Below are 27,399 nucleotides of genomic sequence, written 5' to 3' on the forward strand. Positions count from 1 at the left end.
CGCTCCCCTGGCGGGTCCCTGTGCCCCCCTGCTGACTTCAGAGCCTGGCTGTGGTTTTCCACATTTTTATTATAAAAAAAAAAAAAAAAAAAACAAACTTTTTTTCCCCTTATTTTTTCTTTTCTTTCTTTTTTTTTTTTTTTAATGCATTCTCACGTTTCTCCTCATTCAACCCTCACTCGCAGCCGTGCCCTGCCCGCTGCTCCTCCCCACGCTCATATTTACAGATGCTAGCGGGCACAGCAGGGAGAGCCGGGGGGCACAGCGCTTGGTGCCATGCGCTGGGGTCACGGGCACAGACTCTGCGTCCCCGCTTCTCCCCCCCAGCTGCCTCCTCCATGCTCACCCGCCGGCTCAGGGGGTGCAGGGGGCCCATGGCACAGTATTTACAGGGCGCCCCCTGGGCACGCATGCACACCATCATTCACACCGAGGACTTGGCACCCACAGACGGGCACAGCCGGGCTGGGGCACACGGGGCACAGGGCGGTGCCCCATTTGGCACACACTGGTGGCGAAGGGGGCACTGGACCAGGAGCAGGACAGCAGACGGGAGGGGGGCACAGGACTGCCTTCATCTCAGCCGGATCAGGGAGCAGTGCTGCATGTCCAGTGCCAGCTCCGCTTCAGGACAGCGACGCCATGGCTGTGCCCTACCGTGGGCACGGGGATGGCACTGGCACCAGGTGTCCTCCTAGAGCTCTGCTCAGGGACACGGCGAAGGAGCGGGACCCAACCCAATAAATTAGAAGTAGGGTGGGAAGGGGGGGCAGGGCGCAGGGTCAGAGCCCATTGGCAGAGCGCTGCAGGAAGGGCACTTTGCTGAGCTCCACCACAGGTGAGCGTGGCTTATTCTGCATGCGTGGCACCCGCTGCAGCAGCTGCTGGGCCTGGCGCTGGGCATCCCGCAATTCCTTCTGCCACTGCACCAGCTCGGGATCGCTCTGTGCGGAAGCACACGGCTCAGAGCAGAGCTCCCCCGAGTCACCCTCGTGCCACACGGGGGCTTGGGGCAGCCCTCCCAGGAGGGCCCACGGCACACTCACATCGCACTGCAGCACGAACTGCTTGCCGCCACGGATGCGGAGCAGGATGCACTTGCGCTCCTTCACTTGAGTCTCCTCCACTGAGTCAATCTCCTCCATGGTGAGCAGGGACTGCTGGGGGGGACAGACTCAGCCCAAGCCCCAACGGCTGAACCCCACACCCCCCCCGCCCGCCTTACCGGCGACTCGCCCTCCCCACGCCACTCCAGCCGGTTGGGGAAGAGGTAGAAGTAGCGGCGCTGCCACTGTGTCAGAAAGGGGTTGCCCAGCTTGGACATGTACCCGTGTACGATGCAGTCCTTGCCCATGGCGTAGTCTGGGGCCGCAGCAACGCAGGGGAAAGGCTCAGTGCCGAGCACTGCCACCACTGTGCGGTGCCAGCAGAGACACCGGGGACAGCACAGGGGGCACCCAGCCCCACTCACCCTCCTCGTGGCCCAGCTGCTTGTTCTTGGCTTTCTTGCGTGCCTCCTGCTTGTCCGTGTCCGCGTTGACGGTGTCAAAGACTGTCTCGGTCACCTCCTGCTGCCAGCGCTCCGAGATGGTGAGCGGGAAGTTGCGGTACAGCTCCTGATCGCTCTCCAGCAGCTGGCGAGGAGGCGGGGGTCAGGGCCTGCCCTGTGTCAATCCCCTGCTGCGTGCCAGCCCCCCAGCCCGATACCTTGATGCCCTTTGTGTCCTCCTCATCAAAGGAGCCGATGTCAAAGGCATCAGCTGCATTCACCTCACCTCGGGGCGGGATGAGAGGCGGGGAGTACTGCGGGCAGGAGAGAGGCAGTGAGCGGGTGCCTGGCCGTGCCCTGCGGCTGTGCCCCGTGCCCCTCTCACCTTCTGCAGGAACACCATCTGCCAGTCCAGGCCTTTGAAGAAGGGCTCCTCCTTCACCTCCTGAGCGCTGCGGGGCAATGCAGGGTGAATGCGGCAGTGCTACCCACGGTGATGCTGCCCGTGGCCCCTTCCCCACATCTGCTGGGACTCACCCACGCCCCATGCAGCCCAGCCGCTGGTTGACGTCACGCTGAAGCAGCCCCTCAAGCAATGAGCGCAACTCAGGGGAGAAGGAGTCGGGCAGCTCGACAGCCTGCAGGCAAAGGTTCAGCTGCTCACAGCCGCACAGGCATGCAAGTGCTGCAGTGCAGTGTCCCAAGGACCCCTGGCTCACCATGGTGAGGGTCATGCGATCGATCTCATGCTTGTCCTTTGTCTTGTGCTGCCGGAAAGGGCTGTGCCTGCAGCCACAGGAGTGGGGCTCAGCCGTGCCCCTGGTGCCCATCCCCCCCAGTGCCCTCCGTGTGTGCACTCACCCACGGAGCAGCTTGAAGAGCATGCAGCCCAGTGAAAACCAGTCGGCGCTGCTGTCGTATGCCACCCCCTTCTGCAGCACCTCTGGGGCCATGTAGCCGTGGGTGCCCCTGGGGGCACAGAGCTAGGTCAGGGCTGTGCCCAGGAGTCACAGAGGGCACTGGGGGGGGAGCAGGCACACTCACACGCTGGCGTGGGGTTTCTTCTTGGAGAAGTCACAGGCCAGGCCCAGGTCCGAGATACGGACGTGTCCAAATTCATCCAGGAGGATGTTTGCTGGCTGCCGGGACATGGAGCAACCCCTGAGCCTCAGCCCGGCCCATGGGCATGGGTGGCACCTGGGCTGGGGGTGCCTGTGCATGGTGGGATGGGTGAGACATAGGATGCAGGGGCGCCTGCAGGGTCCCAGAGGTGCCTGGGGGCTTCCTGCTGGATGTGGGGTGCCCACAGGACCTGGAGGACTGTGGGGCCTCTACATGCCCACACAGAGGGTGGGTGCTCAGGGGGACGGTCACCTTAAGGTCACGGTACACCACAAAACGACTGTGCATGTGCTCCAGGCCCAGGATGATCTCTGATGCGTAGAAGCGCATCTCTGCTTCCGAGAAGACGCCATGCTGGGACAGGTGATAGTGCAGGTCCCCCCCTGCAGCAACAGGCACCAGCAGTCACCCTGGGAATGCCATAGCAAGGTCCCAGGGGGCTGCAGTGCTGAGGCTGGGGGGCAGCTAGAGGGCTCTCACCATTCATTAGGTCAAGGATGAAGCTGAGCTTGTCAGGTGTGTGGAAAGCATACGACATGCACACGATGAATGGGCAATCCTGGCCAGGGAGAAGATGTCACGCTGAGCCAGCAGTGCCTCAGCAGCCCACGTCACCCCCTGCCCTGTGCCCTTATCCCCTCACCCCAGTGCTGACAAGGGACAACATGATGCGCTCGTTGAGGGCCAGCGTCTCACCCTGCTTCATCTTGATGCGCTTCTTGTCCAAGCACTTCATGGCATACCTGGGGGCAGAGAGTCCCTGTGGGGTTCTGCTGCTGCCTGTACCCACCACGCCTGTGCCCAGACAGCTCCTTCCCCCAGCCATCACAACGTATCCCCCGGGAAGGTGGAGCCATGGCGACACTTTGGCCTTCCTGCGTGCTTATCATCAAAGCAACACCGCTCATCCCCCTGCCCACAGAACCACAGTCTCACATCACAAGCAGACCTCCCTGGCCCCATTACATTTTGCCTGTGTCCGCTTTCCGGCAGCCGTAGACCTCCCCAAAGCCACCGCGGCCGATGATGCGATGCACACTGAAGTCATTCATGGTGAGCTAAAGCGGATCAGAAAGAGGGGATCACCCCGTCGCAGCTACCCCCTGTGTGTCCTGTGGGGGTCCCATGCCCAGCCTCAGTCCCCTGGAACTCCCTTAGGACCAGGACCCATATTCCCTCCCTGTATCCCAAGGAGGAAGGTCTCACATGGATGTTCAGCTCCACGTTCTTCCACTGGCAGAACCGTGTGAACTTGTCACTGCAAGGAAGCACAGACAGGGTGAGAGTGAGGGACCCCTGGGGAGACCTCTAAGATGCATGGTGGGGCAGAAGGGATCCAGATGTGGACAGGACCCTCACGTGAGAACAGAGACCCCAGGCCAGAGCTGGGCATGACATCAGCCCAAGTCTCAATGTGGAGACAGACAGCACTGGAGCTTCGCAGCAGGAGCCCTGCAACACCCTGAGAGACAGCTCTCCCCGGGCTGTGCTCCTGTCTCACCTCTCGATGAATTTCTGGAAGATGCTCCCACGCAGGTTCTGGCAGATCTCCTCGATGTAGGGCTAGGGGTAACATGGGGGTTAGCATTACATCCCCACTACCACCCAGGTCTGCCCCCTTCCCTGCAGAAGTTAGGTGGCATTTCTCACATCTCCACTGCCACCTTCTGCCATCCGAGGCCAGCTGTCTCTGGTGACCCCAGTGCCACCATCCCCTCCATGTCATGGACAGAGCTTACCTGGAAGAGGTCTGGGGGCACCTGCCTCTTGCTCAGGCGGCTCTGCACATGCTCTGTGGCACTCTTGGAGAATGGCTGCGGGGCAGAACACCACCACATCACCATGAGAAGGTGGGATGGGGACATGGTGGTGGAATCCCCTGTGGTGCGGCACGATGAGGCATGGCACTCACGTGGGAGCAGGCCAGCAGCTCCTTCATGATGTAATGGTCAAAGATGTAGTGGCTCCGAGTGGCTCGCTCCTCCTCCGAGTCCAGCTTCTCGTATTTTTTGATCTGCCAAGGGCATAGATTGCGTGGTGAAGGGGCACAGCTCCACAAAGGGCGCACACAGTGCACAGTGGGGGACCACATCTCGTGGGCACTTGTGGATATCAGGACCCTGGGCACTGAGGGCATCACCTCCAGACATGTGGGGCATCATCTCCCCCAGGCACATCACAGGACACCCCAGCCCCAGCACCCCATCGCACCTCTTCGTAGAACTCCATCAGGGGCTTGGCCTCCTCAGCCTGGTTGAGGGCGAAGTCCCGGAACAGCAGGTACCCTGGGGTAGAGGCAGCGCTGTGAGCGGTGACTGCGCCACGGTGTGGCACCCAGGCCGAGGGACGCAGTGCCACACAGCAAGGGCGCGGCAGACTGAGGGCTCTGGGGCTGCCATGAGGCGGAGGTGCCGGAAACCACCAGAGCCGCGGGAAGGAAGCAAGAGGCGCTTCCTGCCCAGGACAGTTAGCGCTAGGGGAAGCAACAGGGCGGGGAAGACTGGGGGAGGACAGCACCCAGCACCTCTGCAGCCCCACAGCCCCCACTCACCGATCTTCTGTGCAAAGATCTTGTCGAACGTCACCTCGCCCCGGTCCTCCAGATACTTCTGCATGACGCTGCGGATGCTGGGGGGCAGCCGGGGGTCAGTGTCGGCCCATTGTTCCCCTCCGTATCCCTGTGCGCCCCGACAGTATCTGGGGCGCCAGAGGGTCCGAGATAGGGGCACGGTGGGGCTGAGGACGGCAGGGACGCCAGGGCCCGGCCCGGCGGCTCCGGCCCGACGCCACTCACCTGGGCTCTGGCAGCAGGATCCGTTTGCTGGCGCGGGCGGCGGGCGCGGCCCGGCTCTTCTCCATGGCCATCAGGTAGCTCACATCGGCCAGCACAGCCTCTAGGTCCGCCATCTTGCGCGGGGCCGAGGCCGGCACCGGCCCGACCCCAGCAGCGACCCGGAAGCGGAAGTAGCCGCATCCGGAAGTGCGTTGGGCTGGGCCCGAGGCGTGCGAGAAGGGAGGGGGTGAGGGCCCGCGCGGCCCAGAGGGGGATGTGCCCCCCTCCTCCCCCCAGCCGTGGGGCAGAGCTCAGACGCTGCGTTGTGTGTTTTCGTTTTCCTCAACTTTTTTAATTCCAAAAATCCACCCTGAGGAACAGAACAGTTCTGGGAGGCCCTCCCAGCCCCTCTCGCCTATCACCGCAGTAATGCCGTAGGAGCAAAGATCTCCAAAACCACCTCTGGAGAACAACAGTGAAACAACAAACGAAAAACAACCGAACAAAAAAGAAACAAGCAGCCCCGCCGTGCGCCCCCCCGAGCCCCAACGCAGAGAGCGCACGCTATGGTTTGCTTTAACCCTTAATGCTTACATTTAATTTTAAAGCACAAACATCAGAGATGGACTCTAAATTGCCAACAAAAAATATATATTTACAATATTTCTCCGAGGGGGAGAAGGGAGGGGATGTCGAAACAGAACAAAAACACAACCAAACCCTTAAACAATAGGAACTGTTCTTGCGGGAGGTGGCCGGGAGCAGTCCGGGTGCTTTAAATCACTGAGTGATTTCACATATAGAACTCTCTCTTCGCTTACTGGTAGATCGCCTGTCCCTGCGGGGCTGTGGGGGAGAGGGGGCGGGGAGGGGGAAAGGAGGGAGGTCCCGCACCGCTCCCCGTGCCTCTGTCCTTCTGGTGGCGAAACTCAAACAAACAAATGAACCCAAGGAAAAAAGAAAAAACGCTGATTCTTCCGCTGCCTTACACAGCGACCACCACCAGGACAGAGGTGGGGGGCTCTGCTCCCCCCACTAACAGCACCCCCGCAGCCTCCTCTCCTCCCTTATTGCTTCTGGGGCCCCAGGGGCACACGGGGCTGCGCTGTGCCATGCACCGGGGAGAGGAGCAGCAGCCGGGCGCGGGCAGGGAGGGAAACAAAAGAGTGACCCAAAAGATACCAACTTTTTTTTTTTTTTTTTTTTCCTTCTTTTTCCTCACATCTTGATTTTTTTTTTTCCGATTTTTTTTTTAATTTTTTTTTGCTTTTTTTTTTTTTTTTTTTTTTTTCTTAAAGTGCAAAAAGCTCTCTGCTGCCCTAGAGAGAGGTTCTTTGGACCAACCGCTCATTGCAAAGGAAAAAACGGCAGCTAAAATGGGGCGGGGGGAGAGGAGAGGACAAGGCAGCAGGACAGTCCTGCCACACAAATCTCAGCACTTGGCAGTGCTGGGCCTTGGCAGGCAGCTGGGGAGGGAGAAGCAGCAGTTCCTGCTCCCCCTGTACTCACTCACCCTTGACTGATTATTCGAGTCCTCCCTGAGCTCTGGGGGCTGCTCCCCTAGCCTAGCCTTGCACAGGGCTCTGAGGAAGCCCCAGGGTGGAAGCTCCATCCCCAGCCTTGCCACCACGCCCAGGCTGTAGGGCTCCTGCCCTCACCCTCACCGCAGGGGAAGAACGGGATCCGAGGGCCAGGTGAGGGGGCTCAGAGCAGGGCTCAAGCTGGTGGTGGCACCGAGAGAGAGGGTCCGTCCCAGCTCTGCTCCCTCCTCCTTGGAGAGGCCTCAAGCTTTGTGCTAATGGGGAAGTGACAAGTGTTTCAAGGCAAGGAGCTGGGGAAAAGCGGGGGGAAGAGGGTGCGCCCCATTTCTCCACCCAGGGATGTCTGCGACAACCTCCGCCTTGGGAGCTCCCTGCTGCGGGCACGGTCCTCCTCTCGTACTGGCCAGCCGGGGGAATGCCCACATCGGCACAAGTCCCAGCGGTAGGAGGAGAAAAGACAGCTGAGCAAGGCCAGTACCGGCCCTGCCCACGAGGAGGCAGGGGCAGGACATGGAGGGCAAGGTGGGAAGGCGGAGGAGTGGCTCTCTGAGAGGGGTGGGCTTTTTTTCCTTCTCCTCAGCCTGCCCGGGGGAGGGTCTCTAGCTGATCTTTTGGATCAGCTTCTCATCGGACAGGCAATACAGGCTGTTGATGGACAGATCTGAGATGAAGTGCTCACAGGCTTTGCGAGTGATCTGCTTGCAACCTCGCAGGTCAATGAGAGTGACGTTGGAGATGCGGCGCAGGTACAGCAAGGCCTGGTCTGTCAGCTTATTGCAGCCTGCAGGGACAGGAGAGAAAGGTTGAGCTGCAGTGTCAGCACCGAGCAGAGGAGCAAATCGCTCCGTGCCAGTAAGGCCAGCAGCACCCACCTGCCATGTTGAGCTCAGTGAGGGAGTTGCGTGTGGAAGAGCCCACAGCCGTGAGGAGGTTGGCAGACTGGTCTGTAAGGTGGTTGCAGTGGCTGAGGTCAAGGCGGGAGAGCAGGGGCATGTGGCGGATGATCAGCCGCAGCGTGGCGTCAGTGATGTCCAGGCCAGCAAGCCGGAAATCAATCATGTTGCGGAGTTTGCTGCGATTGTCCTGACCTGCAGAGGAAGGGGAAAAGTCGAGGTCAGACACACGGTGCTGCACCGTGCAGATCCAGTGACACCTCCTGCCCTGTGCCTGGCTCAGTCATCTTGGCCACGTGGCAGCGGCTTACTGGGTTTATCTGTTGGAGGTGTGAGCAAGTCCCGGATCTGAGGGTCCTTGATTCCTACTGCCCACCGAAGATCAAGGGTCCTGAGAAGGGGGCAGCTGGAGGTACTGAGAGCGCAGACTGCAGACCAGGAACAGCCTGCTAAGATGAGGTCTTTCAGGCCTGCCGGGAAAAAAAGAGAGATGTAAGATGCCAGCTGGGCTTGGCCAGCTCTGAGGCATCTCAGGTCTCAGGTGCAGGAGGAAACAGCTTCTCTCCCTGCCTGAGGTGGGACATAGAGCAAGGCTCCACGCTGAGAAGAGCTGCAGAAAACCATGACGGCAGCTCCCCAAGCAAAGGGACACAGGCATTCAGGAGTCTTACTGCAGGCAGGTACCCCTCTTGCTATGCTTCAGCCACTGGGGAGCTGTGGAGCAGGCTGGCAGCAGACCAGTGCCCAGCCCACACTCACCTGGCAGTCTGTTGACAAGCCACGTGAGCTGCTTTTTGGAGATGTTGGTCCAGCTGAGGTCAAGGCTGACAGGCTGTCTTTTGATGATACCACTCAGTGCCTGGGGGGTGATGGACTTGCACCTGCTCAAATCTATCTTTGTCCACAGTCTCTTGTCACAGCACCTGGGGGACGAGGACAAGGGTGAAAAAGCTGAGCACTGAGGGTGTCAGGGACAAGAGGCAGTCATTCTGGGAGGACCCCAGCCCTGGCATAGCTCCAGCCACAGAACAAAGCCACTCCTTCAAGATGGTTGGGCCTTCCCAGACATGCGAGGATGCTGAAGGTGCCTGGCCACCCAGGATACCCAGAACAGCTCCAGCAGAATTTTGCTGCCATGTAACAGAACTGCACGGCAACTGCCAGCCTGCTTGCTCCCCAGATACAGCAAAGATTTTCAGTATCCCTGCTTCCAGGGGGCAAAATGCTCCACCTAGTCCCATCCCACAGCCATAGCAGTGCTCTCTGCATCACCAGGAGCTGTTATGGAGCCTGAAGGTGGAGTGAATCCCTCCGTCACAAGAGCCGGGGACCTGATGCTGCCCTACTCCCAGAGCAGCCATGCCACATCCCCTACAGCCTGCCAAGCCCAATGCCTGCTGATCAAAGCGTGCCAGCCCTTCCCTGCCGTGCCATTCCCACTTCTTGGCATCAAGAAACCCAGTTCCCCATCCTTGTCTGTTCCCAGCTCTCCATCCACAGCTGTCCTGCTGCCAGCATTGTCTTCAGCCAGCGCCCCTTAAGGCATTCCCAGGCAGCAAACCCATCCTCACTCAACTCGTGCTGTGGGGCCAGGAAGGGCAAGGGCTGCACAGGGCATCGGGTGAGGAAAGAGAACCAGCACCTCACAGGAACACGGTGTGGGATTTGAGTTACACCGTGTGACCATCTCCCACCGAGGGGACAGTCAAGCACAGACAGAAGAGGCAGTGGGATGATGCTGCCTGAAAAATGCCAGTGCTGGGGAGAGGAGGAAGGAACGGATAGGTTAGGGGGTGAACGATCCTTTGCCCCTTCCTCTCTTAGCTGCCCATCAGGCCCCAGGCTCTGCGGAGTTACAAGTGGTCCTGGCAGCACTGCCTGTTCCCATACTCACCACTTGTACCAGGTCTTGCACACCCGCATGCACTCGCAGAGCTCCCTGCGGGTGAGGTAGCGGAAGACAGACATCCACACCTCGCGCTGCATCCAGCTCTCCTCACCCTCCTGCACCCGGCCCCCTCTGCCGTTGAGGCGGGCAGCCCCTCCCTCCTCCATGTTCTCATCATCTTCATCCTCCTCCTCCTCGTCCTCCTCAGCAGCCGCCTCGTCCTCCCCCCCACCCCGGGGGTACATCCGGGCAGGTGTGTGGCGCATCACCACACGGGGAGAGTGCTGCAAGTTGGCAGAGGAGGCGGTGATGGCTTGCAGCTTGGGGACAATGGAAGTGCCATGAACATCTTTGGTGGGGCGCTGGAGCGTCACGGTGAGGTAGGAGCCATGCAGCTTAGCCTTCTCCACTTCTGACAGCTCCTTCTTGCCACTGGGGTTGTTCTCCTTCTCCCGCACAATGGTTCGCTCAGTGGCCTGGAGCCGCAGAAGCTGGCGCCGCTTGAACCGCTCGTCCCTGCTGGCGCTGTGGTGCTCGCTGGGACCAGCGCCTGGGGACGAGCGCGTTACCACACCTCGCGGTGACACCGGGTCGTGGATCAGCTGTAGCATGGGGGTGGGCGAGTTGGGTGGCGGGGTCAGGGGCTCCTCACAGCTCCGCAAGGGCCGCAGCACCTTGGCTTGTGCCATGTCATCATCGCTCTCTTCTACCTTGCGCTTCTGCAGAGAGGCAGGATGGCAGGTTAGCAGGGGTAGGGGAACGCGCTCCTCTTATCCCTCATGGTTGTCATGCACCATACCCACAGCAAAAAAATTGGCATTTCCTTCTCCTCTTGCAGAAATAGTGTCCCCTGAGGCTGGGGCTGGTGTCCACTCTGTGCACAAAGGCCCCCTGCCTCTCACAACTCCCAAGATCACAGCTCAGCACGAGGCACCGAGGGGGCGAAACGGTGCTCATTCTGGCTGCTTGCAGTGCTGGGGGACCCAAGAGCCAGCCATACGTGCACCCCAAGCATGCACATCACCCAGGAGGAAGTGAGGACGCTGCCGGACGCTGTCTGGTGCCCAGCTTGCCTTGGCTGCCCTGCTTCCATCCACAGTAGTGGGCACAATCCTACAGGCAGCATTGTAGCGATAGGGCAGCATACTGGGTAGTGTCAGCAGCTGCCAGCGGGCTGAACATTGCCATGTGCGCTCTGCTCGCTGCCTGCCGGAAGGACCTGGTAGCGCTCGCCGTTTCTGCAGGGGCCTGGCTCTGGCATGCCAGTGGGCTCCCTAGGAGCCAGAGATAGAGCAGGGGATGTCAGCTGTCAGCCCTGAGGTCAGGCTGCAGCAGTGTCTGCTGGCTCCTTCACGCCAGCATTGCACCCTGGTCGCCACCTGCTGGGGTCCCCCAGTCTCCAGCCCACCCCACAACCCTGCCCATGCACTTCCAGAGTCACTTCCATGCCCTGGCTGGCCCAAATCCTGCTTTACCCAAAGCAGGACACACAGGACAAATGCCCTCCCCTGCCTCAGTGTGGCTTGCCTCCTACCTGGCCTTTCTCTGTGTCGTCACCCTGGTAGCATTTGGGACATTCCCAGCAGTTGGGGAGCTCATCATTGAGCAGCCCTTCCCCATCCATCTGCAAAGAGCAAAGGGCAGTCAGCAGCACCCTTCCCCACAGTCCAGCCCTGCTGGCCCTAGTTCTCACTAGTACTGCTGCTCACCTGCAGGCAGCCAGGGTGAACAATCTCATTGCAGATGCAGCACTCCATGAGCTTCTTCTCAAAGTCCTGCGAGTCCTCATTCTGATCCACCTCCCCACAAAGCGCACACGTGACCGAGTGAGGCAGCCTGGGCTACAAAGGAAAGTAGGGGTGAAACCAGGGCAGAGCGGGACAGCTTTTCCATCTCCTCCTCCTCCCTCTGCCATCCAAACAATGGGAAAGACCCCAAACCTTCCTGCAGAAACCAATCTTGAGCATGGTCAGCCACACAGAACTGTTGCCGGGCTGCAGCAGTCTTTGGTGAATGGGATTGTACCACAAACTCACCGCTAAGCACTGCCGAAGGACGCAGGACTGCTTCATACGACCAGGTCCACCAAACTTCTTCATGTCCCTGCAGTAGTGGCACATGCCACACTCGCCCTGCATGCAGGCCTTGCATTTCCGGCAGCGCACGCGCCTCCGCCGGGCACCTGACACAATGGGGGACATCGTGGGCCTGATGGGCGTTGGGCGAGGGGTTGGCTTCATCGTGTGAGGCTTGGTAATGGGTATGGTGGGCAGGCGCACTCTCAGCCGGGCCTGCAGCTTTAGCTGGGGATAGAAGAGGGAAGGAGTTGAGGTGGGTGGGTGGCAGTACGCCCCGTGGGACAGCAGACATCTCCCCCACTGCATCCTGGGAGCAGCCGCGATGCTGCACGTGCTAAGAAAGCCAGCAGGAGAACAGAGCTGTGGATGCACCAAGCACCTGAATGCCACACCTGCAGCATGCAAATACCTCCTGCTCTTCTACCCCAGAGGAGAGGCCCGTGCCCTTGCCCAATACAAGTATCCTGTGGAGTCACAGCAGATCCCCCCAGACAAGGCATACACCAGCACATTGGGGGCTGCCCATGGAGCCCTGTGCTGTGCCCCTGCAGCGCTCCCTGGTCAGTATGGAGGTAGTGCTGCCAAGCCCCAGAAGCAGGCGGAGAACTGGACAAACCACACACCATTCCCCCCAGGAACAGCCACCCACAGTCCTCTTTGCAGCTCCTACCTTGTCTCTTTTGGGCCACTGGACAATGGGGATGCCTGTAAGTGCCAGTTTGGGGTCACTGTTTGCGTATTCTTCTAGCAGCAGCTGATGGAAAGGGAGAGGAAGAGAAGCACAAAAGACAAAAAGGACAAGTGTGAGGAGAGCAGAACGATGCCCCTGCCAGCCAGGTGGGCTCTGAACAGATGCCAGGGCCAGCGTGCCTCAGGAAGGACTAGCAAGGATCTCAAGGAACTCTTCCCCCTGCCCACGAGCAGCGAGCCCTCCCCATGTTCCAGACAAGCTCCGTTGAGCTGACTGCACGAGCACTTTCATTGACTGTGTTTCAGCCCCAAGGCCCTGCACAGGGGCAGGGAGAGAGCAGCAAGCTCCAGAGATGCTGTGGGATTTGCAGGGGTGTGGACGCATACAGGCCCACCCCCACCCCACAGCCTCATGACAGACATGGCACCCCTGTGCCCCGCTGTGAGTTACCCCCCGAGCACCCTGCGTTATCCGAAGAGGTTGAGCCTCCTGCCTACCAGACACGCCTGCTGCAAAGGTGCTTTATTTACGTGGTGTTGCCATGGCCACGCCAGCAGGAGCCTCTAGCCAGCATCCCCGCGGCCAGGCAGGGATAGCGACCCCATCCCTATCCCTAGGGACTGGCTCCAACACCGCAACCCCGCACTGATTCAGACAGGAAGCCACTACCTCGCCGGCGCACTGCCTGCAGCCCTTCCGCCTCCCAGCCCACCGTCCCTGGACACGGGCCGAAAGAGAAGGTCAGGGACCAAGGGTGCATGCACGCACACGTGGGTACGCGCAGGAAGCTGCGGCTGGGGGTGGCGGTGGGTCCAACCCAGGTGCCTCAAGGGTGCAGCGAGAACGGGACCCCTGGCTGCACGTCCCAAGGACAGGAAGCGGAGAGGCGAGCCCGAGCGCCTGCTGAAGGAAAGCAGGGACCCCCAGCTTCCGGAGCCCCCGGTCCCCCCACAGTCCCCGAGCATCCCTGTGTCCCCTCCCTGTCCCGCATGCACCGCCAATCGCCTGACCTTGCGCTTCTTGAGCGGCTGCTACTCCGAGGCGAAGTTTGACGAGCCCTCTTTGTTTCGGTGCCCACACGGCAAGGGCTGCCCCCCCCTCCCCTTTTTGCCTGGGCTGGCTCAGCTTATGCGGCCCCGCACCGGATCCACAGCTCTCAGGGACATGGCCAGAAGCGCGCCCGCGCCCCCCGCCCCGAGCGTCCCCGGCTCCTCCCCGGCTCCATCCAGCAGCCACGCCGGCAGCCGCGTGCTCCTCTCGAGCCCTTGGGCAGTAGCGGCAGTTTCCTGAGCCTGAAACAATGCTGCTGCGTCACCCACATGCGGTTCCCAGCAATGCTTTGCAACGGGAAGATGGCAGAAGAGAAAAAGAGAGCGAGCGAGCAGAGGGCAGAGCCATTCTGCTGCAGAGCCGGGAGGGGCGGCACGGCGGTTACGCTGCGCCAATTGGTGCAGAGGGGCCCGGCGACGTGGCCCACCGCCCGCCCGCCGCCGCACCGCAAACGGAGGAACGCGGCCATGTCCCCAGGTCAAGGGAGAGCCACCCCAAAGCTTCCTTTTGCCTCCTGCACAGCAGATTCTGGGTTCTTGCTGGACGTGAGTAGGGAGAAAGGGCTCCAATCAAGGTGAGTGCCCCAGAATGCGGGGAATGCACCCGTGCCCTCCCAGCTTGGAGGCACGAACATATCACCGTCAAGTTTAGGAGCAGCTCTGGCCCCAAAGGCACCAGTGACCTCAGCACTAGAGGAGGACAGACCCACAGCAAGGTCACCCCAGTTCTCCAAGACCATCGTGCCCCCTCCGTTAACATGGAGGGGCACTTAAAGTCCCCAAAAGCAGCAGTAGGGGAAAGCTGCCGCTCCCGTGCCTGACGTGTGGCTTCCTGCAGGCAGCTGCAGCTTTTATCTGCCCTGCCCAGCTCTGTTGTCTGACTCAGTGCTAGGACTACCACCACCACCATCACCACCTCCACCACCACCCCAGGCCCTCTAGGGTCAGCTGCAGTGCAGTGGAGACACTCAGACCGGTAGCACAGCTTGGGGGCTTTTCCAGCACTTCATCTATGCTAAGCCTGTTGGACCATACATGGAGGTCACCTCTGCTCAGGAAGGGCAGCAAAGGGGTCCTCAGCTCAGCCTACTGTGTGAGAAGCATCAGATGCACTGTGAAAGCTGTCATACCAGCACAGGGAGCCTCACAGCCTGACCTTCACTGTCCAGCTCTGGTGGGAGCAGCCCATTCCTCACCCCTGCACCAGACTACCTATGGAGTGTCCTGAGATCACTGACTCCTCTAAGGGGACGATCACTCCTCTAAGGGCTTCAGCAGGATGCCACAATTGCTGCTTCTCTTCAACATGAGCACCTAGAGAAACCAACTGCCTTGGAAACATAGATTCCACCTGGCAGATCTCCAGAGACAGGGATGGGGAACATTCCGGGCAGATGTAACCCACGGAATAAACAGAGCAGGCAGGGGAGAGTACAATGCTGGCAGAAGAGCAAGGTGATGGCTCTGATGTGGGCAGACCTTGCACCAGGTACATGCCTGGTGCTCCAGCAGCTCCAGGCAGAGCCCAAACGCAACAACTAGTTTGTGACTGTTCCTCTACTGGTTTAGAGGAATGGGGATCCAGAGTGATGGGCAGAAGCAGTCCACAGGTGATAGGACCTCTCACGCGCCCATCTTTGCCAGTGATCCTTCAGTGACTCACCAAACCATGCACAGTGATACACCTAGAGGTGCTCAAGGCCAGGCTGGACAGGCCATGGACAGCCTGATCAGATTGGTGGCAGGCAAACAGCCCACAGCAGGGGTGAGGCTGGTGGGGCTTTTATGTATCTTCCAACCCAACCATTCTACAGTATGACCGAATTCATGGACATTTTTCAGCAAGACAGCAGTGCCAGATGTGTCAACCTCACTTCTCATGCTAGCAGTCTCTTGGATTCCTACAGCCCTCTTATTTAAGCTACGGCAGAGCAAATAGCAGCGATGCAGTGTTGCCAGGAACTGTCCAAAGGATGCAGGCAAAGCTAAGAGGTCAAGATGGAGACAGAGGCAGCTCTTCCTGCTCAGTGTTGGTGCAGCCCTTTCAGGAATGGCTTTGCAGAGTCTCAGCGGACAGACAGCACCTCTTAGCACAGAGCAGGAAGCAGGTCTTTGTCACATCCAAAGTGCCAGGTGCCACCATGTGACAACTCTGGGCTCAACTCATGACAGGATGCAAAAACGCATTTTTCCATATGACCCAGCACACGGGCACCCTGAAACTCACCATCACCACACAAGAGACAGTGTGGAAAGGCAGTTTGCCAGGTCTGTGCCTAGGGACACAGGTTATTAGAGTACAGCTGGAAGTGTGTTGCGGCATTCCATCTGGTCAGGACCACCAAGAATCCCAAGGGAGAAACCTGCTCACAGCTGATGTTTCCCTAGAGCACTGTACAGTCCAGGCAGGGCCATGGTGGCTCAGACATGCATGCTGCAAACTTGAAAAACCCAGGAGAAAGAAGACCTGCAGCCCCTAACAGGGAGGCCTGACAGGCTCCTGTGGCCAAGTGTCTCCGACATCTACAAGCCATGGGGTCAGTCAGGACCACAGGCTGCATGCAGCTGCCCCCAGCACAGAACAGATTACCAAATGCCCCACAAAGTCTGGAGTCTGCCCCTGGAAAAGGAACAGCAAGGAGCAGTTGCTCCTATGACTGCATTTGGCTGTCAGCTTTGGTACAGGCAGCTGAGCAGGTCACTGCCAGTAAGAAGGAGCAGGAAGTAACTGTGGATTAAGGAACTAAGATGGACTTTGCACAGAATACAGGCTGAAATTCTCACTTCAACACTGAAAAGGCTAAAACACCAAGGAGGTGGACTCCACAACCTCTGTGATTCACCTCCAATTTTGAATATTCTATGATTTTATGATGCACAGAGGCAGCAAAACAGATCAGATATAGCGCAGGGTGTAAAGCTGGACAAAGACTCCCACATAAACCAGGATCAACATCTTGTGTGAACAACCCAAAGAAACACTGACAATTCTACCCAAGACAGGGCGCTCCAACTATCACAGCATCCAGCAGCCCAAGGTGGCCAGAGCCAGAACAGGACAGGACAAACCACACTGCAAATGAGCTCTGGCACCTGTAAGGGACCCACACAGCACCCAGCCAAAATCCAAGTCAAGGCTGTACTGAAGCATCAGCTGGTGCAACATTACCCAGCACAACATTAGCCTTACATAATGGAAAGAAGAAACCTGCAGATGCAACACCCCATGACTGGTTTAAGACCATGAATGCACACAGATTCCTCATTTGGGGGTGGGAGAGGAGGGGAGAGCGTGGAGTTTTCATCTCTGATACACCAGCAAACAAACTCATCCAGGGAGCAGCGTCACAAGTGGTGCTCCCAAGCCTACGTACCTTGACATCGGCGATGAGAGCGTCCTCGTCCTCGATGCCGGTGGGAACGCACTTCTTGTGCAGAGGGAGTGACTCTAGCTTGTCTACCAGGCAGCGCAGCCCCTCCAGCTCAAACTGTGTCAGGTGCACCCTCCTGCTCTTGCGTGGACTGCCACCATGTAGCTCCCAGGCCTGGCCATTCTGGGAGCCCCGGCTAGAGTCAGAGGAGTCTACAGATGGGCTCTTCTTCAGAGCCGGCAGGCTGCTTCGGCAGCTCCTGCCCAGTTCGTCATAGTCCACGTTGGCACCATTGGCTACAGGGCTGGTAAGAACAGACCGTCTCGTGATCGGTCTCCTTGGTTCCTTTCCTGCTGCATCCTCCTCTTCCTCCTCCTCTTCCTCCATGTTTACCGAGTCTGAGGAGCTCAGCTCCATATCTGCCATGAAAGAGAAAGCATGAGACAAGATCCCCGTGGCCAACTGGTCGCAGGAAACATTCGGTCTTTAAAGGAACCCTCTCAGGATTTATCCAGATTTAATTAGCTATTTCTTAAAATCTCGTTCAGGAGTTCTGTAAATGAATTCCAAGCTTTGGGGGATCTACACAAACTGTCCTTACCTGTTATGAAAATAACTGAAAAGTAATTGTTTCTAACAAGCTTAAGATGGACGTTCATAATTCCTGTGTCTTTAGTATGGTGAGACAGATCACCAGTGAAGCACGTTACTGGCACAACAGATATACATGGGGCAAGATCACAAAAAGGATGGTGCACATGGCTGCTAGAGAGGAATAGCAAAACCCCTTCCTACTCCCAGTCACTCTGTGGATGGCCAGGTACGGGATGTGGGAAGCCTCCTCCAGCAGATGATAGCAAAGCTGAGGTCCAGATTTATTTTGAGAGGGCTTGGCATCTCCTGCCATCTGGTCTTGGGTGGGACCTGCCCTCCTGATGGGAGGCAGGAGATGTGGGCTTTCCAGATGACCACAAGGTCTCTGAGCCTGACTGTGCATAACAAAGCACCCTCCTCTGACCCTAAAAATAGCTGGGAGCAATTCTCCAATGTCCCCAGAAGGCTTTGGCCATCAGAAAAGCACCCAGTCATGGGCATTTAGATCCCCTCTGAGGAGTGAGGACAGATTTTTTCAGGGCCCTCAGGCTATCCAGCTCTCTCCCAGTCTCAAGAAGGGTATATCCATAACAAATAACCTCTTAAACTGCTGCAGAGGCTTTAACGAGGCCAATCATCTCTTTTGTGAGACCCTCTTGAAGATCATCTGACAAAGCTCCTCAAACTCTGCATGCAGGATGGCCCTGATCAGCAAGAAAGCATCACAGCCCCACAGCAAGGCGCCATGATGCAGCAAGGCAGCATTCCTCCCCTCTTCTGTTACACGCTTTGCATGTATGAGCAAGGCCAGGAGCCGGTCTGCTGGTTTTGCAGCTGCAAGGAGCCTGGCCTGACACAAGAGCAGAGGAGGAAGTAGTCTACCCTCTGACTGCTCAGTGCAGCAGACAGGGAAATGAGAGGAAACACACAGAGAAACCACTCTGTAAATGGAGGAAGTGAGGGTCCTGAGTTCTATCCCGCACAGCCCTCCCTGCCTGCCACACAGACCTGCAGCAGCATGTGAGGAGGAACAGGGGCTGGAGAGGAGCTCACCCATGCTGAGTGATTCCTTCTGGAAGTCCTTGGTGAGATGTGAGCGGCTGGTGATGCAGTAGACATAGCGCTCCAGCACGTACCAACACATCTCATAATAGAAGGGATAGCGAAACTTGTTTGGGACCTGCAGAAGAGGGAAGAGGATCAGTTCAGACTGCCTTCTGCAAGGGCTGCAGACTGCTGTGCTGCCTGTAGCGAGCCCAATCCCCTCCTGCGAGGCAGGAAATGCATGTACATGTGTAATAGCAGCATCTGTGCCAGATGTCATTCTCCACGTGGAAGGAAAGCAAAGGCCAGGTGGAGCAGACACCAGGTACTTCTCACTTGCAAATCATTAACATTAACACTTCCTTTGTCTTTGTCAGGATTGCAGCTCTCCACTGGCTTCCCTCTCCTTAGTACAGGAGAGCAGCACATGCCACAGCCCAGGCTTCTCTGCAGGAGCCACATCTCCACAAGAAACAAGGGAGAGCACCCACTTGTCAACAGCATTCTTGGCTTGAGTTTTCTGGGAGCCTTTTGTTTCAGCCATCTTTATCACATTAAAGCCCACGATCAACATCAAAAAAGAGCAGAATGGCTAAGGGCAAAGGCATTGTGCTTGGATGCACTCCCGAAGACCTGCTGGAGCCTTCCTCCTCCCTGGCTGCTTTGCCAGGGGAGATCCCCACCACACTCTCTGCAATGCTTCCAACCCCTTGGATGCCTGACATCAGACTGGAGGTAGGATGAAGGAACACAGCAAGCCCTAACGTGCTACGGGCCGTCCCTCACCCAAGCTCCTTCCTGCACATCTAGCAGGGGAGTTCCAGCAATGTCACAGGGTGAGATGCAGCTCGCCTGCCTGCACACCACTGCTCCTGTGCCCTCCCTGCCACCCTAGGAGGCTGCTTCCTCCCAGCTCTCCTCACCCGCGTGCGGTCTTCAATGCTGTAGATCCGGAGCTGCATAGGGATGTTGAAGCTGTGCAAGAAGTTGCCTCCAAAAACCAGTGTGTCCATGGGAGTGTACACAGCATGGATCCAACCTTTGGGAGAAAGAGTTTGAAGAGTTCTGCTGAGTGAATAGGGGAGGTCAAGGTCACACAACCAGTTAAATCCCTACTATGTCAATTCCTTTGAAACCGCTTACCAACTGCAGTTTTTGGAGAAGGGCTCTCAAAACTGCATAACTTCCACACTGCTCAGCTAGGCTTACTCTGATAGTTAGGCTTTAAACCACACCTAGGTCAGCTGTTAACAGATTAGCCATGACCCATCACATCAGCCAGGGCTAGCAGCAGAGGAAGGAGAGGAGTGGACCATCTGCATCCCAACTCTTTGATGAAGGCTGACACTTGCATTAGCACAGCAATGTCTAATCCTCACAAAGCATCACTACCGAATCACTCAATGCTCAGCTCATTTTACCCATCTAAGAGCTAGAGGCAGATTTATACTTACACACCTAAATTCACCTTCCCAAGGTAGTGAGTGTGCCAGTATTTACCTGCCCTCCACAACTTTTTGTCATTCCAGTGTCTGTCAGTTGCTTCCTAGTTGCATTATACTTAAAAACATCAGCAGAACCAAGAACAGTCTTTCACAGTTTATTTAACAATGGAAAAAAACCTCAAAGTAAATCAAGTCCCAGTTCCGTTGTCTCAGAGGTTAATCCAGACAAGTCCAACATTTTGTACATCCCAGCATTTCCTTAGGGCAAAAAGTCAAGACCCCATGACTCAAGTCACTTGTACAACCTCTGCTGTCTTCTGTTCCTGCTTCTGCTGTAAGCTACAGGAACATGTGTATACAACACACCTAATTTCTGCACTACTGTTAACAGGAAACAGCTTTTGCCATCTGAGACAGCCTGATGGACCTAACTTTTATGTGGCAGTTCTACTGGAAGCCCTGAAAGTGATTCCTTGCAAGGGGTCCCATCATCTTTCTCCTTACAAGAAAGTATTCCTTACTGCTAGGGCATTTTACAGACATCCCAGGTCTGAATCACAGCCCTAAAAGGCTGTTAGACAGCTCCTGCCAACAATTAACTCGGGCTGCTGTGTGACCCAACTCTGCACCCCATCTTTTTCTGCCTTTGCTGTTTTCTAGCACAGCACTGCACTGACTGTGCATGCAAGACACTGCTGATGCACTCCCGTTCATTCTGCTTGCTTAAACAAGTCAGGCTTTGAATGACATTGTGGTGGGTTTTGGGAAAGCCTCCTTTTGTGATGAAAGACAGACAGAGCCTTTTGGACACCTGTGTTGAATCTGCAGTACCATGAAAGTCATGTTTTGAGAGCCACAAGCAAGAGAACAGAGCCACATAACATTGCCCTCTCTCTTCTACTCATGAAAGCTGAATTTTGCCTGCCCTGATTCTGCTTGCGTCTCAGGTGTTCCTTTGCCACAAACCTGGCAGAAGACAAGATGCAACTGCCCAACCTGCAGTACCTGAGGGGATGACAAATGTATAGCCCTGCTTCAGCTCGATGCGCTGGCACTCTGACACTCTATCCCCAAGAAATATGTCTCCCTGCTTCCCTGAGAGAAGCCAGTTTTCATAGAGCTCCAGGTTCTGGGGTGTAGGAGGGATCAACCAGAAGATCTGCAAGTAAAGAAAACACATAAGTCACCGTACTGTTAGCTTCTTCTAAACCTGTCCTGCTCCCTCCCCCAAATATCCAGACATCTTCCTCTTCCTACCCACAGAGGATGCAGACGTGCAGAAATCCCCAGTCAAGTGACCAAAGCAGCTGTCCCATCTGGGAGAGCAAGCCACTGAACAAGGGTCCTCATCCCCCATGCACCAAGCATCATTCCTAGACTGAGCCTGGGATGCTCTGTAAGGCATTACTGACAAAGTCAATGTGAACAGACATAAAGCCAACTAAAGACAAGAGCACTGAAACAAAGGAGATATTTACTTGTCTCTTTCTGAATGCTGATATGTTATTCAGAGCCACAGATGAAGTAGAGATTTGCATTTCTCAGCCTCTGCACAGTACAGGTTGGCCAGTAAATATCAACCCCTCTACTAGGCTCTTCAGACACTGTTAGCTTGTCTTATGAGCAATCAGTGGAGCCACAAATCAGAATTATGGGAGAGTGTGGCAGCTACAATTCCTTTGCAAGGAGAAGTAGGTTGAAAGCCCAGATTCTTCAAGAGGGACAGTTTGCTGTTATCCCTTAACACAGCTCAAGTCAGTGGAAAAAGATGGGATAGTATAATTTCCCAGTAACTGTCCATTTAGCCAGTTTCCTCCCAGATCTGTTCTCACCCACTGCAGAAGATCCTTAATGAATTCAGCCCTAGATGATCAGTGGCTTTAACCAGAAGCTCCAGGAATATCCAGTTGCTCTCAAAGGCAAAGTTTAGCAGCTGGGGGCATTTCACTGGGCAACAGAGGTGAAGCCTTTAGCAAATTCTGCACTATATGATATTTGTTTTGCTTATACGGCATGCTGAGCTACCATCACGTTTCCCTGCTCTGACTGCACCAGTTCACTCATGCAACGTTGAGTCTGCTGTGTTGCTCCCCTGAGCAGTACTGCTGAAGCACAGACTGTATCTGCGACACTGGGCACATCCAGCCGATGGCTATTGAAGGGGGTTTGCTCCCAGCAAGGACTTGGTGTCATTTAAGTTTCACTTGCTGAACATAAGTGTGCTCTCCAGGGTAGATGAAGAGCCAGCTAGGGCATCTGACTTTGCATTAGCTAGCTCCTTCAGTGTTACAGCATCTGAATTGCTACAGATCTCTTCTCTGAAAGTGAAAAGAAGAGACGCAACATATCCAACTATAAGCAGAGCTTAAGGTACAATTCACCTTACTGAGGGCAGGAGAGAGAACTGGCACCTTCCAGTTCCCCCTCCAGATGGGCTTCCTTCCAACCAGGCCCACATACAACATCAAGCTGGAGTAAGGGATACCTGGCATACAGGAACCCCTGCTTGACTGACTGGAAACAACCAATTGGGAAGCAAACTGTGCACAAAATTTGTAACCTAGTGAACTTTATCTCAACAGAACTGGGGTTCAGTTTTCAAGCCTTGGACTGATTCACCTACAGGAAGTGATTACAGACAAGAAGCTCACATTTGACTCTGTTAGAACCACAGAATCATAGAATCACTCCAGATGAAAAAGACTTTCAAGATCATCAAGTCCAGACACAACCTAACCATAGTGCCCTAACTCCAACAGCCCTCTGCTACATCATGTCCCTGAGCACCACATCCAATTGGTTTTTAAACACATCCAGGGATGGTGACTCAACCACCTCCCTAGGAAGCCTATTCGAGTGCTTAACAACCTTTCCTGATACCCAATTTAAAACTTCCTTGATGCAATTTGAGGCCATTTCCCCTCATCCTGTCACCAGTGAGAAGAGACCAGCCTCGCTCTTGCTGCAATCACCTTTCAGGTATTTGAAAGAGTAACAAGGTTTTCCCTCAGCCTCTTCTTCCCCAGACTGAACAGTCCCAGCTCGGAACTACTTCTCACAAAAAAAAGAAACATTACAATAGGTTTTGTACGGAAAGCCTGTCCTTCACCTTCAGTTTGAAAGCTTCTACTTCTGAAATCACTTGGTGTTTTAAGGTGACACCCTCACACATCTGCTGGCTATTCAAAAATCTGTGCACAGTTAAGCTTTAGGAGGCTCTCATTCACCTTTAGGTATTTTTCTTTTGGTTGTTGCTCCTTCCAGAGTTACTGTTTGCACCACACCAAGAGGTAATCAGTCATGTAGCCAAATGATCCTTCAGAAACCCAAGGCACTGGATGAATGGGGTTATTATACTCTATGCCATCCAGCCTTTTGTAAAGTTTCTCAGCATCACCTCTACAGCATGGGTTTTCAGCTTGTGCCTGGTGGACCTCTGGGTACCTCAGCTACTCCTAAGAGCCATACATGAACAAGCTTAGGGTGAAAAGACTTGAATTCACTGTCTGGGACCTGCATCCTTAAGGATCAATAGAAGACAACACTAAGAGTCACTCTCCTATAGCACCTTCACCTTTCCCAACAGGGACTCTCCTCCTACCTTGCCTCCTCTGTGGATGTGATACCACACAGAAGTACCACCAAAGTCCACATGGAAATCAGTGTAGCAGCCCTTGACACTCATCAGACAGTACCTGGTGGGAACCAAGAAGAGAAGGTGAAAACAGGTGGCAATCCACATTTTTAAATAAATACAGTGCATTCAAAGTGAACACGCTGCCCAAACCCCAACCAATAGCTCAGTGCATTGCCTGAAACCAATCGCTGCAGTGTTAAGCACTTCAGCTGCATGAAGGCGATTTGTGGGAGAGCCCACTTCACATTTGTCACATCCCTGCAAGAAGATCTAGCCCAGGAAGAGGAGATCTTTCATCCTCACTCACTTAGCAGCTCTAGAAACCCTCAAGCCACAGGTCTGTCCTACAGGGAAGGATGGGCAGCACTCCACAGCTCAGGGGACTCCAGATGCCTCAAAGCAGCAAGCACCAAGAGCTTCCTCAAAGTGCAGCAAATGCCTCAAGGTGACATGCCCACCCTTCCACACAGCACGTGGCACAGGCTTCAGAAACTAATTGCAGAGTTATTAACAGAGTTGTTACCTGCTAATATAAATGGGGTAAGGGAGCACAAGGTGGCACAGCTGTTCCTCCCCCTCCCCCCTTGGAACAAACTGCTTCTCCCTTGGGCAGATTTCTTGCAAGAGATCCTGAGCTATGCCAATGGTGGTAGGCAGCAAAACAAGTCACTTACTTCTGCACTTTTGGATACTGCATCTCTAGAATAGCATTTGTGGACTCTGTCTGACTCTCCTTCAGGTGCCTGGGCCACATGTTATCAACCCAGTCAATCAAATCCACCTGCAGCAGAAAAGTGAGAAACATGAGTATAAATGAAAGCGGCACAACACTCCCGCACTGGACTACCAAAACTACTACGGTGCTGCACACAGGCTGCCAGCAAGCTCAGCTCAGAGCATAACCACAACAAACTCTGGGACCTAGGAAGGAAAGGAGGGCCTCTGGGTTTAGCTGAATGGCCACAATGCTCCCATGTTGGCTCCCGCTCACCTCAGCAACTTCTCTTGTGCCCCCGCTGCAATCCTACATGTAAAGCATTTGAGATCAGCTGTTCTCATGCTAGTGAGCCTCTGAATGAATTTTAACAGCAAACACCCCAGCAAGATCACAAGAACAGCATGGGGATGCTGCTCTTCCACTTAGGGGGTCAATCAGAAACTGCTCACATACATATACACATATACATATACACAGGGCTCACATAAAATATCTGCTGGGCAGCATCTGCAGGGATGGGCTACAACTTGCTCAGATTCAGCAAAGCCAGAGCAAGCATAGATATCCAGACTCCCTTTGCAGTTAGCAGAGAGAAACAAGTGGCCCTCAGAGCTGCCTGTTTCTCTTTGCTGAGTGTAGAGTTCAGGACATTCACCTCAGATACGCAGGTACTTGTAACACTTCAGTAGGGTCAGCTGGTTCTTCACCTGGCAGACAGACAGAATGCTGTGCCCTATCCCAGGGCACTCCCTGCCCTCAGGGACTTCAGCACTTCACATCAGCTACACTTCCTGCCACCTTGTGCAGTCAGACACCAGGGTGTTATCCTAACAGAATTGTTGTTTCCAGGCAAGCCATGAAGCTTCACCCCAGATTTTGCTGTTCTTTCACAAATGCAGCAAACATTGCTGAGCTGTTGCTTGATTCTAGACCTCATTGGCATTGAAGGCTCTGCACCCAGTATCAAAGAGACAATTGGATCAGCTAACTGGGATAGGCTCGGAGATAGCATCCCCATTCTGCCTCAATACACTGCACCTCTCTACCAAATTCAGATGCTTGTTTGACCTCCGTGTCTGTTCTTGAAATCCAGCCAGCAGGAACAATTTACTTTACTCCAATTATTCCTTTGCAAATCACTTCCATTTCTCTAATTACTGGCAGCTAGCAAACAAGGTAGAATCATGCACCATGGTCACTGCAGCCGAGGCCTACCAGCCCCAGCGTACTGTGAGATCAGTTGCTGGATCCAAGTCAAGCACAGAACCAGCTCCAACAGCTTCCAGAGCACAGCCCTGGCTGAGCCCATGCACGCTCTGAACAGCTCCTCTCCTGCTGTACTCACGCACTGGACTGCGCTCTGAGAGCAACTGCAAGCACAAGGGAAGGGACATCCCTGCAGAAAGAACTGCACTGACCGTAGCAGGTCTCTGCACCAGGTTCTCCAGTTTGGTGTGGCTGAACTCCAGGCTGATGACATTGTAAAGTTTCTCCCGTTCAGCTTCAGGTGTTTCATAGTAGCGTGCCCACTGTGCCATGGACATCTCTATGTCCCTCTGTGTGTTTACATCCATTACATCCACCATCCGCCGGCTCCCTGCCAGAGTGGACAAATGTTACTGGAGCTGTTCCTGTGCACAACAGGCCTCCCAGAAGAGATGCTCTGGATGCACTTCCTCAAAGAACCCACCCACACATGCTTGCAATGTCTCTGCCTCTCCCATAACTTTATCTTCCTCCACACCCACATCAAAACAGATGTTTTCAGGACAAACTAGACTGCTCAAGCAGGTAAAAGCTGTGAGCCACTGGCAAAGTACGGCTCAGGTTCAACCAGCTGCGCACTAGGGGTGCCACAAAACCAGGCTTCTAGCTTTGATACACCCAGTGCCTCTCTGTTTCTCCCTATCATCCCAGTGTGCAGCTGATGTTCATTGCAGCTCCTGGACAATGAGAGACACTCACCAACACACAGCCGCACATCGTTCACGCTGAAGTCCGGATCTGGCATCCTGCAAGACAAACACCTTGCTAAAAAACTCATGAAGCACTTCTGTTTGCATTCTCTTCCCACCCGTAACCTCTTCTCAGCCCCGCTGTGCTTCTTTTTTGTCTGATGGGTGTAGGTGAAGATACAGACAAGGACTGTGCACATAGGTCTCTAGTGGCACAAGGCTGGGTAAGCAAGAGTGGTTTGTGAACAGGATATGACACCTACAGAGCACAGTGACTTCCGGCAAAGGAATGGAACTAAGCAATCCCAGATCTCATTTTAAAGACTCTCTGCATGGGTTGTCCCAGTACAAGGGAGACCATTGGACTAGTAGAAGCAGTATACTCAGTAACACAGCATAACTCCTCTGACTGTATCTACACAAATGCTGCTGTCACAAGCACAACGGGCAGACAGTCATTCAAGCAGCTTCAGACCCAGAGAAATAACCAAAAGCTCAAGGGAATCCTGTTTCACCCACACTGTAACCCTCAGTACCAAATATGTGCCCTCCCAAGTCAGCCAGCTGTTAAAACTAAGCCTGACACCATTTGTTCACATATTCATCACAGCACAGCGTACCGTGCACTCCGTTATCTACTGTCCATTCCTCATATAGCTAGTTGAGGAATTTAAGAACAGTGCTGCTGATGGTGGTTCTGACAAAGTTTGCTAAATCTAATTCATGCTTCCAACTTGCCAACAGTAAGGTTTGGAGGTAGTGTTACTTGCCCTAAAACTACATATCCTACCTGTGCTGTATATACATACCAACAGTAGGTACACCACCAAACAGTACAAAGTCTTCCATCAGTACAGCTTTATACTCAAAATAGTAAACCTGAACTGACTTATTGTAGCAAGAGAGGGATGGCAGCTTAGCAGTAAACATGTTAGGCAGACCAGTTTCGTATTCTGGAAAATGCCAGATAGTCAAGCATTTTGTAGAATATCTGGCAACATTTGCCTGTATTATTAGGCAAAAAAAAAAAAAAAAAAACAAAACCAACAACAAAAAAACACAACCAAACAAGACAGACGTTGCCTGAAAGCAGCAGTAACATTTGCCAGGT

General features: G+C 55.0%; 2 protein-coding genes across 4 annotated transcripts in view; both read right to left on the reverse strand.

The window, feature by feature from the left end:
* Nucleotides 1–140: 140 nt before the first annotated feature.
* On the reverse strand, nucleotides 141–6,627 carry GRK2 (G protein-coupled receptor kinase 2). Of its 2 annotated transcripts, none has more exons than XM_048948166.1 (21): nucleotides 5,406–6,627; nucleotides 5,163–5,239; nucleotides 4,823–4,896; nucleotides 4,524–4,625; nucleotides 4,351–4,425; nucleotides 4,113–4,174; nucleotides 3,818–3,869; nucleotides 3,578–3,669; nucleotides 3,255–3,354; nucleotides 3,092–3,170; nucleotides 2,864–2,994; nucleotides 2,534–2,628; nucleotides 2,351–2,458; nucleotides 2,209–2,275; nucleotides 2,027–2,127; nucleotides 1,875–1,941; nucleotides 1,708–1,803; nucleotides 1,472–1,634; nucleotides 1,226–1,362; nucleotides 1,047–1,157; nucleotides 141–944 (listed from the first exon to the last, which is right to left on the reverse strand). In XM_048948166.1, the coding sequence occupies exons 1-21, from the start codon at nucleotides 5,516–5,518 to the stop codon at nucleotides 783–785; spliced, it is 2,064 nt and encodes a 687-aa protein (XP_048804123.1). In that variant the 5' UTR covers nucleotides 5,519–6,627; the 3' UTR covers nucleotides 141–782. The 2 variants fall into 2 exon arrangements, with proteins under 2 accessions (XP_048804123.1, XP_048804122.1); XM_048948165.1 differs by having other exon boundaries at nucleotides 1,047–1,160; nucleotides 5,406–6,626.
* Nucleotides 6,628–6,669: 42 nt separating this feature from the next.
* Nucleotides 6,670–27,399, reverse strand: part of KDM2A (lysine demethylase 2A) — a 32,800-nt gene continuing 12,070 nt past the window's right edge. Inside the window, exons 6-23 of one of the 2 annotated variants that reach the window (XM_048948163.1) lie at nucleotides 26,299–26,345; nucleotides 25,752–25,930; nucleotides 24,290–24,396; nucleotides 23,580–23,673; nucleotides 20,984–21,137; nucleotides 19,457–19,572; nucleotides 18,543–18,669; nucleotides 16,899–17,314; nucleotides 12,455–12,538; nucleotides 11,743–12,009; nucleotides 11,416–11,547; nucleotides 11,241–11,330; nucleotides 10,780–10,980; nucleotides 9,713–10,425; nucleotides 8,578–8,741; nucleotides 8,130–8,288; nucleotides 7,798–8,013; nucleotides 6,670–7,706 (exon numbers count right to left, since the gene is read on the reverse strand). In XM_048948163.1, coding sequence (XP_048804120.1) covers nucleotides 7,525–7,706; nucleotides 7,798–8,013; nucleotides 8,130–8,288; nucleotides 8,578–8,741; nucleotides 9,713–10,425; nucleotides 10,780–10,980; nucleotides 11,241–11,330; nucleotides 11,416–11,547; nucleotides 11,743–12,009; nucleotides 12,455–12,538; nucleotides 16,899–17,314; nucleotides 18,543–18,669; nucleotides 19,457–19,572; nucleotides 20,984–21,137; nucleotides 23,580–23,673; nucleotides 24,290–24,396; nucleotides 25,752–25,930; nucleotides 26,299–26,345 — 3,448 coding nt within the window. In that variant the 3' untranslated portion in view covers nucleotides 6,670–7,524. The remainder of the gene's footprint in view (nucleotides 7,707–7,797; nucleotides 8,014–8,129; nucleotides 8,289–8,577; nucleotides 8,742–9,712; nucleotides 10,426–10,779; nucleotides 10,981–11,240; nucleotides 11,331–11,415; nucleotides 11,548–11,742; nucleotides 12,010–12,454; nucleotides 12,539–16,898; nucleotides 17,315–18,542; nucleotides 18,670–19,456; nucleotides 19,573–20,983; nucleotides 21,138–23,579; nucleotides 23,674–24,289; nucleotides 24,397–25,751; nucleotides 25,931–26,298; nucleotides 26,346–27,399) is intronic. The other variant, XM_048948164.1, reaches the window with a different exon arrangement.

Source organism: Lagopus muta, chromosome 6, assembly GCF_023343835.1.
Source record: "Lagopus muta isolate bLagMut1 chromosome 6, bLagMut1 primary, whole genome shotgun sequence".
Taxonomy (NCBI): domain Eukaryota; kingdom Metazoa; phylum Chordata; class Aves; order Galliformes; family Phasianidae; genus Lagopus; species Lagopus muta.

Excerpts from the sequence above, each read along its gene's own strand:
- GRK2 (XM_048948165.1), bottom strand. The coding sequence starts at position 5,518 with ATGGCGGACCTAGAGGCTGTGCTGGCCGATGTGAGCTACCTGATGGCC. Across the intron at positions 2,276-2,350 it reads CTCTTCAAGCTGCTCCGTGG|GCACAGCCCTTTCCGGCAGC; the intron begins GTGAGTGCACAC and ends CTGTGGCTGCAG. Across the intron at positions 1,363-1,471 it reads GCAGCTGGGCCACGAGGAGG|ACTACGCCATGGGCAAGGAC; the intron begins GTGAGTGGGGCT and ends CTGCGGCCCCAG.